At 35.5% G+C, this 19,293-nt stretch overlaps 1 protein-coding gene across 3 annotated transcripts in view; it reads right to left on the bottom strand.

The window, feature by feature from the left end:
- Positions 1–19,293, bottom strand: part of TBCD (tubulin folding cofactor D) — a 131,877-nt gene that overhangs the window by 64,654 nt on the left and 47,930 nt on the right. For all 3 annotated transcript variants that reach the window (XM_052809088.1, XM_052809091.1, XM_052809090.1), the window contains exons 15-16: positions 12,118–12,274; positions 3,113–3,170 (exon numbers count right to left, since the gene is read on the bottom strand). In XM_052809088.1, coding sequence (XP_052665048.1) covers positions 3,113–3,170; positions 12,118–12,274 — 215 coding nt within the window. The remainder of the gene's footprint in view (positions 1–3,112; positions 3,171–12,117; positions 12,275–19,293) is intronic.

Here is a 19,293-nt window from a genome sequence, read left to right as displayed (position 1 = left end):
CCTCTTCTGCAAGTAAGTTTTCAGCCAATTATGGGGAAATTTACAATGAAAACCAAGCTATTCAAAGAAAAACAGAAAAAGCCCTTAAAGGAATGTAAAAAACAGAACCCTACAGTGTTTAGAGCTATATTTGGAAAATTTCACCACTGATTTAAGAAGGCTTTGTAGACAATGCACATTCCAGCTGTGACAATTTAAACACATTACTGTTCTAGGAGAACAGCATCTAATCCCAATTTTAGTAACAAAAATGTGATATGGTAAATTATTTTTCTTGGGTCTGAAGGAATACGTTGAACAGAAGAAGTTACGAGGAAAATCATCCCCACAATTTTATTCTGTTAAAGCTTTGTGAAAGAAAGTAAAATAGAAATATGAAAATAATGAAACATATTGTTCATCCACATGAAAAGGCAATTTTCTAGAGCTTATTTCATGTTCACAGAATTCCCTCCTTGTTCCTTTAGAACTTTTTTATTGTTTCACAAAAGATTTTTCTTCATAATACTTAGGAGATTATTTTCAATAACTGAAAATGTTACTATTTCAATCATACTTTCAAACATCTGCAAATTCCTAAAAGATGCCAAATACTTCAATTGTTTTGTAATAATAATTTTTCATTTTTCATACAATCCCCTTCTGGAGATGGAAAACTTGGATGCAAAGATCTTTATTTAAAGATTCCATGATATCAAAACCAAGATGAACAACTAGCCTTGTAACCCGAGTACTTCACTTTCCCACAAAAACTGAAAAAAATATTAAAAAAAAATTAAAACATTCTCTAAGTCATGATTTTAAAACATATCAACCAACCAAGAGGAAAAAAAAACCCCTCTCTTTAAGATGTCAGAGCTGAATGGAGCCCAATCCAAGATCACTTGTTCATGTGATTATTCCTTATAATAATTATTCATGAAAGAGTTGCAAAAGTCAGCTCAGAATGCTTTTGGAGCTTCAAAAGAACAGTCTTGTTTTATTCTCTCTAACCTCAGGGTTCAAAATACCTCTATATGCTATTTTGTTTTATTGGGGCTCTGCATTATAATATATTGCATATTGTAATAGATGGAAAATCTAGTAAAACATGTTGTTTATTTAAATATGTATTTAACTGTAGTAATGACTGGAAATAATTAGGACTCCCAAGTATTTTTCTTCAAAACTGTAGTAATGCCTAGTAAACACAATGTTTTTCTTTGCCTGCCTTTCTAAAATAAGAAAAAAGGTTTCAGTACTTTCACAACTATCCATCAAAACAGCAATTCCAAATTTTGACCACCTCTAAATTAGAATGTACTAAGGAAAAAATTAATTTGACTGGAGATAACCTAATTGCAGAATGCTCGATAGCTTGGTTTAAAGTAGAAGAGGGAAATGAGAAGAAAATGTACTTTATTTTGTATTCATTTGAAATATGGAAGCACAATCTGCACTAAGCTTATAGCATTAGTAAATGTATCTGATTTAGCACCATATTTCATGGTCAAACTATCGGTTTATGTTTAAGCATAGAAACATAATGAAGATTACGCACGACTATTAGATCAAGCCACTAAAGGTAAGAAGTACATCTGTAGTGGCACTCATGTTAAAAAGAATTCTCCTCTTTATATATATTACCGCTGATTCCTAGGACAATTCCTACAGAACAAATAAATAACTCACTTTTCACCATCTATACTCCTTAATGTTTCGTGCAGTTCTCGGGAAAGCAAAGCTACCTTTGTTTTCCACTAAGGATTTTATTTTAATAAAGTGACTTAAATTAGCCAAGAATAGCAAATTCTAGTTTCTAAAGTTCAGGAGTTGAAGTTTGGGGAAAGTAGCATTGTTCATATTAATTTAGTTGTACAGTATGTGAACAGTATGTTATATCAGTACTCAGCAATCTACAGCATCTTAGCTTCCATGCTTTGGTTTTAACCTATTTAGACAAAGTGATTTGTGATATGATTACACAAGCAACTGACTCACTTCCCCAGCAATTATGCTACAGCTTCATTCAACAGCTTAAACTCTCAAGCAGAGGGGTGGCTAGAAAAAATAAGGATGCTATCCAGGTATACCTGAGAAATCCTTCTTATGCTATAAATGCATTAGCTTTCAAATTTTCAGTCAAAAAATAAGACAGACCTGTTAATTAATTTCCATGTTGCAAAGACAGCTTTTTTTTTTAATTTTTTTTTTGTTTTAAATGCATTCACAGTGAAGTTTATTCTTAGGAATAAAGACACCCAGTTCTTTGACAGATATTGTTTGGTCCTGTGTTTGAGTTAATACAGTTATTGGGTGGGGGTTTTTACATCTGCATAAGATAATTTGTTTTATCTGTTGAAACAGGCAACTCATACTTTTTTTCTTTAAGAAAGCAAGTTCAATATATACAACACATTGACTTAAATTCTCAAAGATGTCCATTCTTTCTTCTTACCAAATTCTATAACCTCTCCTCCATAAATTCCCTTAAGAACAATCATGCATTCTTTTCAATTCTCAACAGCATAAATACTTTCTACAGAAAGGTTCCACAGAATATACTTTGGTGTCAGTCCTATTAACTAGATAAGAATACCTACCTAATGGATTTATCACTTTCTTTTAAAAATTCCCAGTCCTATGGAAAAGACTTTTATACAATAACTGAAAATATGTTTGGAGGAGAGAGATTATTCTAGAAATTTTCACCTTACCACAATTACAGAGTAAGAGTTGATGAACAATTAGAAAAGTATAACTTCACAAAACTTACCAGCTTGGTGACTTGAAAAAGACACAGTGTTTGTATATTATGTATGACCCTTTTGTCTTTGATATTGTGACTAGAAAATGCTAACTAGCTCTTTCTTAGATACATTATCTTAACCATCATGACAACAATGCACTATATTGTGAACTGTGGCCATAAATCAAGGTGTGGATCTGTGGATTATATAATTTAGAATCTAAATTCACACCATACTTCTAAGGATTTAAAAAAGCACTTTTTTGTTCACAACACAATATATTGCTTATATACTGTAGTTCTACATAGCTAAGTCTACAAATTACATTAAATGAACACAAACAAAAGTAACAGAAACATATAAGCTAGAATGTGATAACTTACAGAAGCAGCTCTTCTGCAGTTAACATCGCGATCAAATACTGCAGCAATAACCAATGCACTAAGGAAATAAAATATTGAGTATTAGTACCAAAAATATGAGACGAAATGTGTAACACCATGATTTCAACATTTAGACTTCTAAGCAAAACACGCAGCATTTCCTCTAAGGAGCTTATTATTTATAAATACAAGCCTAAACTAAAATTTGAGTTGAAATAACCACGTACTTCCTCATTTCTCTAGTTTGCTGTGGACTTCCCATAGCATAAAGAGACAACTACCATCCTACTGTGTCAAAGCAATATAAGTATGCAAATACATTTAGCTGCATAGAAAGTTTTTCTTTTTTAAATATAGCAGGACTTTAAAACTTGGACATAACTATCATCTCTAATGTGAGACTCATTCAGTGCAATTTTAAATTAAAACTTGGAAATACAGTTTCTCAATAGACAAACACACAGCAAATCTTATGTAGGGCTTATGCAAAACTGAAAGTTAAGCAATGGAAACTTGCAACTATCTCTGCAAGAACAATCACAGCCTATAAGTAACAAAAATCAGAAAACAATATGCAAATCCTGCTAAAAAGTGACTTGCAAGACAAATTGCAAAGCAGTTTTTTTAAAAGGTGACCTGTAGATACAGAGACATGATTATACGAAACTGTTTCTTTGTGCGTGAAGTCTGGTAACCCTGCACAGTTTAATTCTTCTACCTCAAAAGAACTGCTTTTAAAAGATGTGCTACACAACAGAAGAGAGAGAATATATCCCAGGACATGAAGTCTACAGCTTTAGAAATCCACCTCCAGCATTCAATTAACTTCAGTGACAAATAAACATCACTTCAGGAGAATCATTTAACCAGAAAATTATTCCTTTCAAACTCTGAAACTCTTCATTACATTATTTATTGACTCCAGGCGAAAGAGGAAATAAATACTGGCTGAAAAGTAAATCCAAGATAGCTTTGCTTTAGCATAAAGATATTAATTACACTGATAATATCAAGCTTCCCTGGGTAGTGGCTATCAGTTTCCTACAGTGGAGAATACTGTGTTGTTAAAATTCACTGAAATGCATAATCAGCATTGCCTCTGTAATTTCAGTTTATCTCCATTAAGGAAAACGAGACAGAAAGCAAAAATGAAATGAAAATAAACTCCAATAAATTGTTCTAAAGACAGTTAATGCTTTCTTATTGCTACTTGCATGAGCAATTCCTCCCTCTGCCACAAAGGCATTAGGTGATTATAAGACAAAATACGGTCATCCAAATGATAGCGATTGGAAGAACAAATGTTCAGGAAGCATTCCATTAAGTAGCAGCATACATGGCTAACTGTTGAAAAAGTGCTGGGTCAAATACATCATCTTCATACCATGTTTGCTATTTTCTTCTCTGGCAAACTTAAAAATAATTTTAAAGGGACATTTAAGAAGTATATAATTTTAATTATATGAATAGCTCCCATAAGTCTTTTAATTATAGAAGAGAACATTCAAAACTAAGGAATTGGATGAAAATCATCCTGGAAAGCAAAAAGAAGCAAATTTTTGTGTGATGTTTCTGATTATATGGACTATAAGGTAAAACATTATTTTATCAGTTATGCAATATTTCAATATTGTTCTCTTCTGAGAAAACAGAAAAAAAAAAAAAAACCACCAAAAAAACCCTCAACAAGGCAGGAAGCTCAGAATCCAGAGTGTTGCCCTTACTGTGTCAAAGGTACCCTGAAGTTAAGCATTACAGAGTATTTCAGAGGAGATGTGCTGGCTCAGAGCAAAATCCTTCCAAGTCATTGTCTTGTCTCTGACAGTGGCCCAAAAGGGACACTTAGGGATGAGTGAAAGGACACGCATATTAAATATTAACATACTGATTTGAAAGATTATGCAGTCTTTTCAAACTCACTGGAGAATAAATACTGCTCTTTGAATTTCATAGTTAGACTTAAAATGTGCTTTATTAAATATAATGGAAAACAGTTTCAGGTTATTATACACAACAAGAGTTCAGCTTATAATCAAATTGTACTTTTCCATTTTTTCTTATTCTTCTGTTACCTCAAGACAAACCTGTATAAGTAAAACCAGCAAAACAACATACTGTCTATGTGATGCCACCTGAGTTATTCAGTGCTGCAACTGAATACCATGTTTAAGAAAAAAAAAAAAAACAACCAAAAAACACAAAACAGGAATTTCGTCATTGCCCCTGTAGCCCCATTATATTCATAAATCATATTGTAGTCACTGTTTTATGTTAATCCTTTTAATAGAAGTATTTTAAACTTATCAAACTACACAAATAATTTTTTCAAGTTAATTCCTATTTGAAAATGCAGACACAGTCTGCCGTAACACCAGGATTAGCAAGGAAGGCAACATGCCTAAGATGAAACATGTCTAAGGTGTCTTCACCTGTCTGCTTTGTCGTGGGAGTTTATGTGATACTCCACCAGGATTTCCTAACATAAAGAAACTGTTTATGTCAAACAAAGTGGGATATTTTTTTTAAGCTAGTTAAAGAATCATGTCTTGACTTGCCTGAAATGTACCACACCTGACTACTAACAGGTAGAGCAAAGAATGTCTTTGCATCTTGCAGGCTCTATGAAACACCTTTTGTAGTTCCTTGAGGTATATTTAGCCTGTATGCACGACAAGCAGTTAAGTGTACAGTAAACACAAATGGACTTTAAAAAGCAAGTTGCAATTCTCTCAGTCAACTAATAATTCTTCCTTTCTTCCCTATCCCTTCCCCCCAGTACTCAATTAATTGGCTTCAGGGAAAGTTAAAAGGACTCAAAGTATGTTAGCTGCTCACTTCCTCAGCCCAACAGTGATCTCATTACCTTCCCCTGACAAGGCAGAAAGAATAAGAGAGCAGAGGCTGTCCAGGTGATGGACATCACAACACAGAAATATCATGTTACCCTCTCCTTATAAGCACCAGATGTACCAGACAAAAAAATCTGAATTTTCTTTATCACCTGTAGCAGGCACTTCTAGTCTATGCTAGTCACAAGCAGCACAAACCTTATCCTATTGCTAACCTCTGAGAATTTACTACTATTAATTCAAGCATACCACCCTGAAGCTGCAGGAAGAAAAAAAATAAACTCTCAAACCTCTTGCCAATTTGGCACAAAACCAAAATTTCCTTCCTGAGCCCAAAAAAGGGAAAAGTCTAACTTAGGACAGAAAACTCTCCTCCCTACTATACACTAGGTAAGGGAAGGCATAATAATCATCACAAGCAAAACAGTTTTGAACAATCCAAGCAAGTTAAAAAAAGGAGGCGAGACCACAGTCAGACCTGAGTCTGTCGAGAGCTGCTGCTGCAAACAGCCCTTTTCACACCTCTTCAGTCATGCCAGTACTCCAACTGGAATGGCTACACAGTAAGCTGGATGATGAAAACAGATCCATCCTCAATTAATTTTTCTTTTGCTAGTTTTTTTTTTTAAACCAGAGAAGCTCCCCCATTGACTTTATCACATACAGCTATGCCACGCTCAACTGCAGGAGCAACGCAGATGAAGGAGCAAACAAAAGAGCCTGCTTCAGCCAGCACTGCTAGGGGGAAAGGCCCTTCAGACTACAGTCCCAGATTTAATTCCTCTGGTTTATCTAGGCAAGGAGAATGTCTGAATAAAAGGAGAAATGCAGTGACCATTCCCACTTCTACACTGCATACTTTCACAGTCCCTCTAAGCCAGCTTACACTGAGCTCATACTTTCTGCTAGCCACCCAGCATCCTACACCGTTCAGTGTGTTACTCCAATCCCAAAGTTTTGGGGTAAAATGAAGAAAGTATAATAAATACACATGTGGAAAAGAACATTAAGAAAAATGCTTAGAACAGGAGTTATAAATGCTGCTATTAAAAAAAAAAAGGAAAAAAAAGGTCTATGATGCCCCTGCAGGAAATAACTTTACACAAGTCCAAGACACAGTAGGCACACTACTCTCTTCTAAAGGTAACATTCAAATACATAAAAGAAGAAAGCTATTCTCAATATTTCACCATGGTACAAGATGTAGCTCAAAGCAATGCTTCAGATTTCCCCAATTCTGCAGGACAATCTTGCCCTGAAGCAAGCTACATCATTCATCCATAGCCACACCTTCCTTTTTTTTTTCTCCCTCTTCAAAAACAACGCACCACCGCAGGGAAGACAAAGCCGCCTGCACTCCTACACTGTATGCACTATTTGTGTTAGTATTCTGCTGAACAGGAGATAGCAATTAGATCTTTCTAAATAACGATTTATTTATTGATTACCTACACCATCGAATGACAGATAAATGAAACTACATTCTGCCTATGCAACAGTTCCAAATAATTAAGATAGCCAGCAACAACTTAATCACCATAATTGTGTAATAGAGTAGAAGTATGTTTTTCTTTTTATATTTGTTTAGGTTTTAAACAAAACAGCTCAGCTTCTTAGGGTGCACCTGCCACTTTACAGACAGTAACTTCCACACCCAAGGAGGCAAGAATCAAATTACCCGTATTTCCAAGTTGTTATATTATGTTTAACTTTCCTCATAGGTAAGCTTGAGAAGAGAGCATGCGTGTAGAGACTGGGAGAGAAAAAAGCTCGCTCAAGTAGTGCTTTTATAAAGATATGCTTGAATAGCAACTTCAGGACATGCATTTCAAAACATTGTAAGGTTATCCTGCAATAAAAGTGAAGTTTCATCTATTTTGCCAAGAATTTTCCTTTTGTGGTCCCGTAGTTTGAATACATCAGGCAAGGTTTTAGGAACCAGTTTAACTAGACTTTAAAAAATAAATAAGCATATATGAGTAAGTGTGTCTTGTTGAAATATGGATAGGGAAAAAATACCGACATGTAAAATTACAAGCAAGTACTATTTGAACTACTCTCCAGCGAGTATTTCTACTAAGTGTTTTCTATCTTTTTTTTTCCTCCTCTCCTTAAAAGAGGAGTGGTAAGGTCAGGAGGGAAAAGGGCTGATCTACAGCAATCTAAGTTTGTAACTTCAATATTCTGACAATTTCATCACTTAACAGAACATTCATAAGAAAGCAGAGAAGAAACAGCTATTGCTGAATATGGAGACAGATATTTCTTTTAAAACATTACCATAAATTTTGCTAAAAAAATATGATTTTATACAGTTTAAGGTGATTTTTCACTAGTCAAAAGTGAAATGTTTATGTCCCTTGGCTACTGAAAACACAGAAAACAATGTCTTTCCATTACACGATGATACAACTTTGCAGGCAAGAAAAGGAAAAAAAAACCAACCCTCCACCAAATTACCCCTCTGCTTTAATTTGTAACTGCTGTACCACAGTCTGAATGGGGTGTGGGGCAGGACCCAGTTTAAGTAGCGTACTTCTGCTGTATTTTCATACCCAAGTGAGTTCCCTGCAAGACACACTAACATGTGCCAAAGGCCATGACATGAAGTAGGAAGATATGAAGCAGCTCACTGTTTAAGTCAACAACTTCTAGTTACCACCAGTGCATTTACTCTACCATGATGACCGCCTTGCCTTTCGAGTCTGTGTAGCAACCAGCTACTTATGCTCCAAGTTCAGCATTATCTGTGTTCCTCCAGCCAATTAAACAGCAGTGTTAAAGACTGTGAATGAAGGATAAACCATTTGCAATATCTAGCACCAAGATGAAGCAAACTCTTCAGGACTGCAATCACTCATTACAATTTTTTTAAGGAGGTAGTATTTTCCTTTCAGGTAAATGATTTATTATTTTTCTGTAGGAATCCAATAGCTTGTATTCTTATATAGGCAGCTGTTTTTGCTGTGTAATTCAGCTCACAATGGATATTATGTACTTTGTTTCAAGATGCTGAGTTCTGCATTTTTTAGAGGTAGCAACAATTTGCTTGTGGCTAGAAGTATGACTCTTCTTTAAGTAAAACAGTGACACACCTAAGGCTAGATTTAAAAAAAAGCTGTATGTAATTATCGGCTTGCTGACACAATAGGTGAAACTGTGTGTCATACTTTATTTGAATATTTTTTTTCACCGTTTCTCTTTGCAGTGGCAATTCTACCTTCAAGTGCTGATTATATTTAGAAAATGTATGGCCAACATAACTACCAAGATTTTTAAGTAAAGCCTTAATATAGCATTAATACTTGCTAAAATACTGTGCAGATTTGTTAGAAAACTAAGCATATACAAACCACAACACCTTACAACTGATCATAAGCAATTTTCAGATTCCCCCTTGCCGTCTGCCCTTTGTCTCTCCACTCCACCAACTTACTCCAAACAACTGAGGTTGTCATAGCTGGCATAGCCACAGCATTAATTGTTATTACTACCATAGGTAGAAGATATCAACTATTTTCATTTGTCATTTTCCTAAAAAGAAAAGAATGTTTCCAGAACAGTCTGAAAGCTAAAAGCCAGGAGCTTCTTCAGAAACATAACCTCCTTCATACCTGTCCACAAGTTCCCACTACCAGCTTTGTGACAGTAAAACAAAATACCACAAACCATGAAAAATCAAAATGGTGAGCTTGCATCTAACATACGGAAAACAACATTGTTTTGCGCCATGGTGGGGTAAAAGGAGTAAAAGAAATACATTGCTCAAAGCATCATGAGCAGAAGAAAAATACTCATAAACAGAACAGATCAGAATTCTGATAAATAGAAGGCTTACACACTCACACTTAGGCCTTTTTAAGTTTCACAAAGAACATGCTTGCCAGACCTTAAAAGAAACCTTAAAGTTGTTCAACTAAGAGGATGGAAGCAAAGGATTTATTTTCATAAGGCTGCTGACCAAATCTACAAAAAGGACCAGTTTTGAACCAGACTTTAGTATTGGTATGGCTACTCTCATCCTGAAGATTTGCTCGCAGTGAGAATATAAATGTGTTCCTGCAAGTTAAAAGACAGCAGTAAATAAATCTGCACAGCTGGTAACAGCCTGCTAGAAACATTTGTTAGCATTCTGGTCATGAGTGTCACTGTGTCTTCATTGCTACCATTACTTGTGCTGGTTAGATTAAAAATAGGAAATACAACCCAAGATGTAATCACATCATTATTTCACTGTGCAAACCCATCTTTAGGTACCTTTATGTTAAGAATTTCATACTATATATAATTTACCATGAACTCAGCTAGAAGGGAATTAAATATGATCCTTCAAAATAAAATATTTCTTTAATAACTTACTATGGCAAGTATCACTGTTTCTAGCATGCTTAACTGAAACAGGTGTGTTCTGGAGCACCACACTCTCTGAAAGTCATCCAGAGACAGTGTATGGCATCATGTTCTAGCACAGCTTGGTGTTACAAGACTCCTCTCCTTTAGTATCTACACTATTGTACATGAAACATCATCAAAGCATGAGGCTGCTTTATCAGAGAGACAAGGCTAAGATGTCTTAGAATTTTTTTTCTGCTTACTTCAGAGAAAAGACATGACAGCTTAAAAAAAAAGAAGAAAAACAGTGTTTGGCCTGAAGAAATTTGACAGCAAGTTCTTAGACAGAAAGATTTTATCAAGGTCTCAAAAAACCCCAGGAGCAAGTACCACACAGATAAGAGACACTGTTGTGTGACCCTGCATTAAAGGACCAGAACTGGAAAGTGGGGATACAAGGATGAAGGAATAAAAATGGACACGTAGGGCTTACAGACTGTCCCAAAGAACTTTAAAAACAAGTTTTAAAGAGGAAAGAAAAAATTACATATTCTTTGGGAACCTGCTGAGCTAAGTAAGTAACCCTGTGTTTCCAAAACAGGCTTTTTGGATGAGATTGAAATAGTTCTGTCAGCAATCTGGAAGCAAGGCAGCCTCTAGAAATTGAACCAGATATCCAGGACCACAAATCACTGTATAGTCCAAACCTTTTTTTTTCTTTTTAAAAAGATAATACTAAATGACTACTAATCAAAACCCCTCCGATGGAGACAAAGATGCCTGAGCTGCTCCTATCAATGGTTGTACTAAAAGCCTGCCAAGAAACTGTTAGAAGCTACCTCTTTGTGTTTGCAGTGCAAATCACCCATTAAAGACACCTCAAAATGTCAGCCAGTGTGCTGCCAACAAAAAGACTAAATGCTAAAGAGAGAATCCCACAAGCAAATAGGAGGAAAAGCATGAGATGAAAGAAAAAAGGTAAAACCAATTTGTATGTGCAAAAATATCATCAGTATTAAGAGAAAAGCTGCACCAAGTTCTAGTCCACCATTGCAGTATCACAGGTTTTGATTTGGAAATCTTTTGAAAATTTTACTTTTAAAAGTCTTTTGAAACAGAAACCAAATCTTCTTAAACTTCCTCAATCTGTTTGCTGAGCTAACAATAAAGCAGGTCATTAAGCAGACAACAGATGACTGCCCCCCACCTCCCAACGCTCTCCTAATTTCTCTGAATCTTCTTACACTGCATTTCTTCGGATTTTTCTTTGGTTTTCTTATGACAGATAAACAGAAGGAAATGAAGTCATCACACTTGATAAGGAAATATTTAAATGCATTTCAATCCGAAAAGTTAAACTGCATCATACCACAACAGGAAGAAATTTTAGACTTCAACTATTACACAGAAAGCCAACAGTACTGTTTATGTCATCGTCATCCCACCTATATTCAATGCTTTAACTTTAAGATATTCAGCATATCTGTTAGCATGAATCAGTGAACTTTATTAAAAATTGTCATAGAGAAACAAAAATATCCATTCCTTGGCAAACAAAATCCAGAGATGAATTAATTTCATTCATGTTATATGGGACACACCGGCTACTTTATAACCATGAAGGTATTTCCCCTAAATAGACGTATCACTTTTGGTCAACATGTAATTTTAAATTTCTTAAAGATAGAGCATTAGACTCGTAGATCATTAACTTCCAGAAGATACAGAATTAGACTATTAGATTAACTTCTAGCTCCTTCCTGATTTTGAACAGATTTTAAAAATTAACTGTAAATAGATCAGTTTCTTATTGCCACAACTTACCTTGAAATCTGACTAATAAATGGTATCAGTTCTGCAGGATCGTAAGCACGAGCAAAGGCCCAGCAAACATAGCATGCTGCATCTCTCACGTTGGAACCCACGCTGCATGCCCCCCTCTTCTCGTCATATGTCAGTGCTTTCAAAATGACAGGAACAACTGTTAAATTAAAAAAAAGTACAAAAGAAACAATTAGGACCATACAGTGAACCAAAAAAAGGTATAAGAGCATTCAGTGATAATTAGAGAAAAGACACAGGGTAGAGTTGTGTGTTCTGAAAGAAAAGAAAGCATGGGTCTTAATGTGTGCTAATTTTGAAGTTGATTAGAAAGAGCTGGTTTTTTTAATACACTATTTTGCTTCTTTGTCAGTAGCAGTTTATTTTTTTATTTCCTTCACATATAATTCAATGATAATTAAAGGAAGTGGGTTACATGAGAAGTAACATTGATGTCCTTTATCACTCAGTGATAGATGTTCAAAGCCAAAGTAATTTTAAAATGCAAAATTTTAAAGTGTCCACTTTTGAAAGTACTGGACTTTTAAGTATTACAGCAGCATCTATGACTATAAAAAAAAATTTCTTAAGAAATACAGTATTGTAACTACCATAAAATAAAAGAATCAGTATCCATCTATTAGCAGGCAACATTTGTCATGGTAGAAGTCCTATGACAAGTTCTTCTTAATTAACAATGCTTGTGAATCATCAGCATACCAATCTTGAAAGGGACTTAAGCACAGTTTTTGTATAATCTTAAAGCAAAGTGACCATACCAGCTACTAGGAAGACAGTTAACTCTATCCCAGCTGAAACAAGGACATGTGCTTAATGACAAACAAGTAAACCATGGTATTTTATTCCCCGTAGAGCTGCTACTCTGAGTGACTTCAATGCAGTGTTTTAAGCTTGAACCTATCAGCACTGCCAAACTGCACAGATCATAAAGACAGAATATGTATAAAACTGCAATGTAACCTAGATATGCAAACAGGTGGGCTTTATTCTCATTTCTGCTTAAACATCCAAAACAACAGTGATGACTAAATGCCTGTTCACCAGCACGGAATGATTTCATGCAAGACCAGAAGCCTTTGATGAAGGAAAACAGTACACCAAAAAAAAAAAAAAAGTCAATGTCTTTTTTTTTTCTTCTATCAGTCATGTTAATTATATCAATTTCACCAACACATTTGTTTTCGTTAGACAGTGAGGAAATAAGCGAGGAGATATTTGCAACCTAAACAGCAATATGGAATCATGCACTGCACTTCCAAATGTACTCAAAATGCACTTAAATTGATTCTAATGCCCAAATTTGAAAATGCTGTCTCATGAGGCCCAGTAGAGAGACTCAAGACAAAAGCAGCTGACGGCCATCCTGGGAAGGTGCCTTTTATTTCTCAATCATGCTTATTTGGGATGGCAAGGACAGGGAGGGACACTAAAATACAGGACAACATTTAATAGAAACGAAACTATACCCCGGACTATTAATGTTACGCTTGATCAATCCAACTAGTTTCAGGAATTGGAAAAAAGCAGCAGCAGGAATACACTGTGTTTCTGAATGGAAATAATATACTGTGTATTCTTGAGAATATTCTGTTTCTTCTTAGTGACCTAGAAAATCATCCTCGACTGACAGTGTCAGGATCTCTTTAATGACATATATATTCCAGAACACAGAGCTTCATTCTGGGAAAAGAGTGGCATTACCTGTGTTCATTAAACAAATCATGATCCAAAAATCGACTTGTATGATAGCCATCTTATTCAAGGCAGCTCTTAGAAATGAATGTATCAAGCATTGTTTCCTGATTTAATGGACAACCTGAGAAACTTTGGATTGAGTATGGTTTAGCCAATAAAGGCCTAAAAGCTACAGATATCAATATAACATATGTCTCTGTGCCACATTCTATTGAGGGAGCTCCAGAGGAAATGCAGCTGCACAGAGCGTAAGCCCAGGCTGAGCACTGGAACCACAGTGGGTCAACAGTAGAGGACAGCTCTTCTTTTTTTTCTTTTTTTTTTTTTTTAACCATATTGGGGAAAACAGAGCAAGCAGAGTAGTGAAAGAGGAGTAAAGGCAAATTAAGATCCCAGAATCTTATCACAAAGGCTTTATAAACACAGGTACTGTTATTATAAGGAAGTGACAAAAATAAGCTTGGGAAAACAAGTAGATTAAGAATTTCACTTTCATGCTTATATCCCCATCAAAACTGCAGAAGTCAATAATGTTTTTCTACTGGTAAGAGAGCTTCCAAAAACTTAAAGAATACTCCTCTTACACAGTTGTAGTAATATATTGCCACAGTTTATGAAATACTATATGTATGCAAGGCTCCCCAGAGGGCCTTCTTTTGGTATTTGCAAATCCAGATATATAATTTGAATACATCTTTCTCCAGATGGCATGTCTTTAATAAATGAATAATGTCTGTAGAAACAACAGCCTCTAGAAAAAAAAGAAAATTTCTCTCCTGATTTTCTTTCTTGTATCAAATTTATCAAATGCATCTTTTCTCCTTAGAAAATACTTGTCAAAAGGTGATCCCATTGAACAAGAAATGGGATAACTGGGCTGTATTTCATTAGCAAACTGTGCCTGGATATCCTTGAGTGGATATAATCAGAAAATAATTAAACTTCAACGTACAGTTCATCACTGTATGCCTGCTACTTTAAACAAAAAAATATGCACCACAACTGGAGAAGGGAAGTGTTAAAATGCCATTTAAATTCATTTTAACCTACTAAAGAAAATAAAGCAGTAATCAGAGGTATGGACAAGATATGACTATTAGGAGCACAAGCACTACATGGGGAAAAAAAGCAATTCCCATTCAGGAACAATGATATAGCAAAGATGGATGGGTATTTGGGCACTTCCCAGTTCCGAAAGAAACTGCAATAAAAATCTTTAAAAATGTTGACTAGCTTGTTTTGAAAAATGCTGCATCAACTGATGAAAAAAAAAAAAAAGGGAATTTGCTGGTTCTACAGGAACACTTAAAACAGATGCCAAAGGCAATTTTGCAAAGCTGCTGCAAATTTCCTTCAGCATGGGGTGATTACTCCAGCTACTTTAGACAGCTGTAAGTGCACTCTCATCTCTCCGTGCACTGAAGGAAATGTGGAAGAAGGACCCACAAGCAGCTCTTCACATTTTTTTCTTTCATACAGGCGATACAAACCATGTTTTTTCAATTCAGGGCATTAATTTCCCAAATAGTAGGGACAATACCAAACAGCACCTGCCTTATTAGGGTCAGTCTAAGACAGAAGTGATGCTGTCCGGGTCTGTAACAGCAGTTACTAAGAAAACGCCAGGAACAGCAGCACTGTTACTCTGAGCAGCTCAAGCTTTCCCTATTATCTTGCAGCAGGCCTTTGGACTCACACCTCTTTGACGTCCTACTCCTGTGTCTAGGACTCAAAGCATTGCTGCTACAAGAGAAACAACATGACTGCAAAGTCTGAAGAGCAAAGGGGGTTAAAGAAGAGGAAGGATGCAAAAGTGGACATTTAGAAGGCAGGAGAAACAGGGAAAACAAGGTGAAGTATGCAGCAGTAAGGGCTAAGTAAATATAAATACAACAATGACAACAAGAAGGGAAATACTCATCTAGGGGTCATCTGTTAAAGTTTTCATGCTATCACTGGTCAAATATTTACTTGTGGACTATGGGAAATAACATATAAAAATTGCTCCTGACAAATGTTGGCATGTTTGAAAAAGTGGGTCCAGCATTACATTTCCTGTTGGTATTTAGGAGTCATAAAAACCCCAAAGAAACACTATCAAATATTCCAGGTTTCACTTCATTCTTTACCCTAGAGTTCTTCAAACACAATGCAGGGTTTTTTCTGCTATGGGTTCCTACAGTGTCAGAAGAGCCTGGCTGAAGGAAGTCATGAAGGAGCAATACAGGCAAAACCATCTGTAGTATTTAGTCCACTGTAACTGAAATATCTTAGAAAAGACCTTCCTAATCCACAGTTTGACAGACTCTGTGTTCGCATTAGCTCATGTACACTTTTCGTCTTCAGTCTACACACAAAATACTAAGTTAAATTTTATTTAACATTTTTCTCTGATTTAAACTGTTCACATTCATGCTCTTCTAAAGCGTTGTTTGATACACAAAGCAGCAATGACATTCAAAGCTTTGTAGTCTGCTTCTGCATTTTGTATGTTATGCAATTTCATTTCACCATTATAAATCACCTCTCAAATATTCAGTATAGTCAGTGTTGTACTGCGCTGCTCTGTACTGTTTTAATTTTTCAGATTTAAGATCATGTCGAATTCATACCTAAAACCAATTTATTAAAAAAAAAAAAAAAGGCATTAGGAAAAAAAAAATTCCAGAAGAAACTTATTTTAGTTTGGAAGGGCAGAGACAAATTTCTTTATTTCTGAAATTATGAACATACCTTTTTTATTTAAAAGTAGGAGGCCGGGAGATACAACAAGGAGATGACCTGAATTGTTACTTAACTTTAAAAGGCACTGTTTCTTTCATAGATCTACACTAGAAGTTTGCCATTAAAAACAGAGAATAAATAGTGTCCACTCTCAACCTAATTATTAAAACAATATCCACCTGTTTAGGTCTGTGAACGCTCAAGAAAATACAGTCACCTTTACCTGTAGCCTAGAGGTATTAATAAGCACCTGTTACACTCCACCCTGCCTTACCTAACTACATAACTGCAGGTTGCAACACAGCTCTTTGCTCAAGCCTTGTGAAAATAAAGAAACAACTTCTGGCTTCAAAGCATTACAAACAACAGGATTTTTTTCTCATACTGGAGACAGGTTGCACAGATATTTTGCTTTTTAGAGACAGATTTTAAACAATCAGATGCTTAGCACCTTTCAGGTGCAGGCGATAGACACTGAACACCTAGTTAAGAAAACTCATGGAAGACATTGTATATTGAAAGGTCACATGTATGTAAATAGAAAATGCCTCATACTATTCCTTTTAAAAAGTGCCTTTAAAAACATACTTTACACAAACCTAGACTATAACACATACCATCAGGAGCCCTATGTTACTTTAACTTCAGATTGCCATTTTTTTAAATTTATTGCAATGTTTATCATATAAAACATACAAATACAGCAATTAAACAAACAAACAAACAAACAACAACAAAAACCTGTTCCTTAGCCTTAGGTCTTGTCTCCACAAGAAAATTGCAAAATTTCATGGCAACTATATTTCATTTAAAACAGATTTTCACTGGATCTCAAGTTAATTAAGAATTGTCTAAATTTAGTTTAAAACTAAAATATGCCACTCTTAAAACAGATTAAGCTAATGTTACCTCTTAGATAAGTCTTAAATTTTGGTATGAAGCGTTTATGCAGAGAAGCCTTCTCAATTCAAAAGTAATATAGTGCAAAACCTTCTATTTTAGAATTATAAAATATTAAGAAAAAATACTACCAAAAAAAAAGGATGTCTGCTATTACTGAAGGAAGTATTGTACACAATGTCACTGTAGGAGCAGCTAAGAACATTACAGTTAATTACGAAGTTTAAGCACACTTATAAATATCAATACAAAGAATAATTTTAATTCTTCAAATTTTTCTTCAACGAAACTAACTCATTGCAGAAGTATCCTTCAGTATGTTCATCCTCTTTGTGAGCCTCAGGCATAAAAAAAATTCTAAACAGCCATATCTACAGTATGTCAGCTTCCCATGTTTTAAATAGCATACCTATCACTATCATTCATATGCTAAAAAAAGAACTCTGGCTTTTCAGTGTAAAGAATTTCAGATTTGAGACCACATGCTCTTACATGGCACTCTAACCTCTTTTAGAAAAAGAGGCAGGTCCTAATCATAACTTCATTAGGGCTATTATACTAATATTTAATATATCAACACAGATGCAAACATAGATAATTTCAGGTTAGGCTCATTATCAGAAATAAATATTTGTTTAAAGTTCTGCCAAACATTTATGATTTGTTCTCATTTTCTGTACAAGCTGTCTGTTTCAGAATTTACTCTTAAAGGACTATTTCATCCAGAAGATAAATTAGCCAGTGAGGATCAGAAAACGCATATGCTGCTTTGTCTGTCGAAAAATTCTCAATGTTTCTGTGAAATGCTCTAACATTGCATCCTGTAGGGCAAGTGCCTACAACTGTCAACAGGTGGCCTCTATTCTCTCATTCCTGCACCCCATTCTGACCCAGTTAGGAGTCTGCCAGGGAAGAAGGAAAGAGTATCACAATTCATGCATGCTCAGAAGATATGTGAGAATTTAACAGCTGAAGTCTCTTAAGCTGCCGTAACTTTCTCACAATTCTTAACACTGACCCACATATATGAAGCTATATATATGCATATCCACAAACCAAATAAGCATTTTCTAACCCGTGACTATGAAGGGCTGTGTCTGTCTGGTTGCAATCCCAGTTCAGTCTCTCACTACGTAATGAATTAAGAGAGTCTTTAATTATATGATCACGTGATATTTTTTTTCCATGGACCTATCTCAGTCAGCACACAGGTAAGACCTGCTCTAGCAATGAATCACAGCTAGGCAGCAAAGAAGATTGTTGTCTGCCTCACTGCTGAGGGAGGAAAATATGTAATGCAAAGACTGGCTTTCAGGCAGAGAGAAGGGATTGTTGGTTAAGTTGGATGTTGCCCTAAAGAACTACATTCTAACTACATCTCTGCCAAAGACTTACTGTTTGATACCAGTCATATTAATTAAATACAGTATTTAAAAGAAATGGATGCTGGCTGTCATTTCCAAGGTATCTGCTTCAATAAACTAATGGCAGGTTTGCAGAAGTGCTACAACACTGAAGTTAGTGTGAGCTTCTGAGTATGGCAAGGGGCCAATGAGGAAGCAGACAGATCTAGATTTTGGCCAGTCTATCTCAACATCATTATCTAATGCAGCCATAAAAACTCAAAATATTTAAGCTCCCCTAGCTGTCTACATTGAAAGGCCTGCAGCTGACCTAAGACAGTATTGATCTACCTTCTCTGAAGCACAGAGCGCTGAGTATTTTGGGGATTCATCTACCCACTAACGCCCAAGGCCATACTAGAGACCTTCATACAGCTTTACAGCTAACAGAGCTCTTCCTTTAACTTAACCAGTAGCAAACTGCAGTTTAAGGACA

Source organism: Harpia harpyja, chromosome 14 (genome assembly GCF_026419915.1).
Source record: "Harpia harpyja isolate bHarHar1 chromosome 14, bHarHar1 primary haplotype, whole genome shotgun sequence".
In the NCBI taxonomy this organism is placed as follows: domain Eukaryota; kingdom Metazoa; phylum Chordata; class Aves; order Accipitriformes; family Accipitridae; genus Harpia; species Harpia harpyja.
This window is presented reverse-complemented; position numbering and strand designations above follow the sequence as displayed.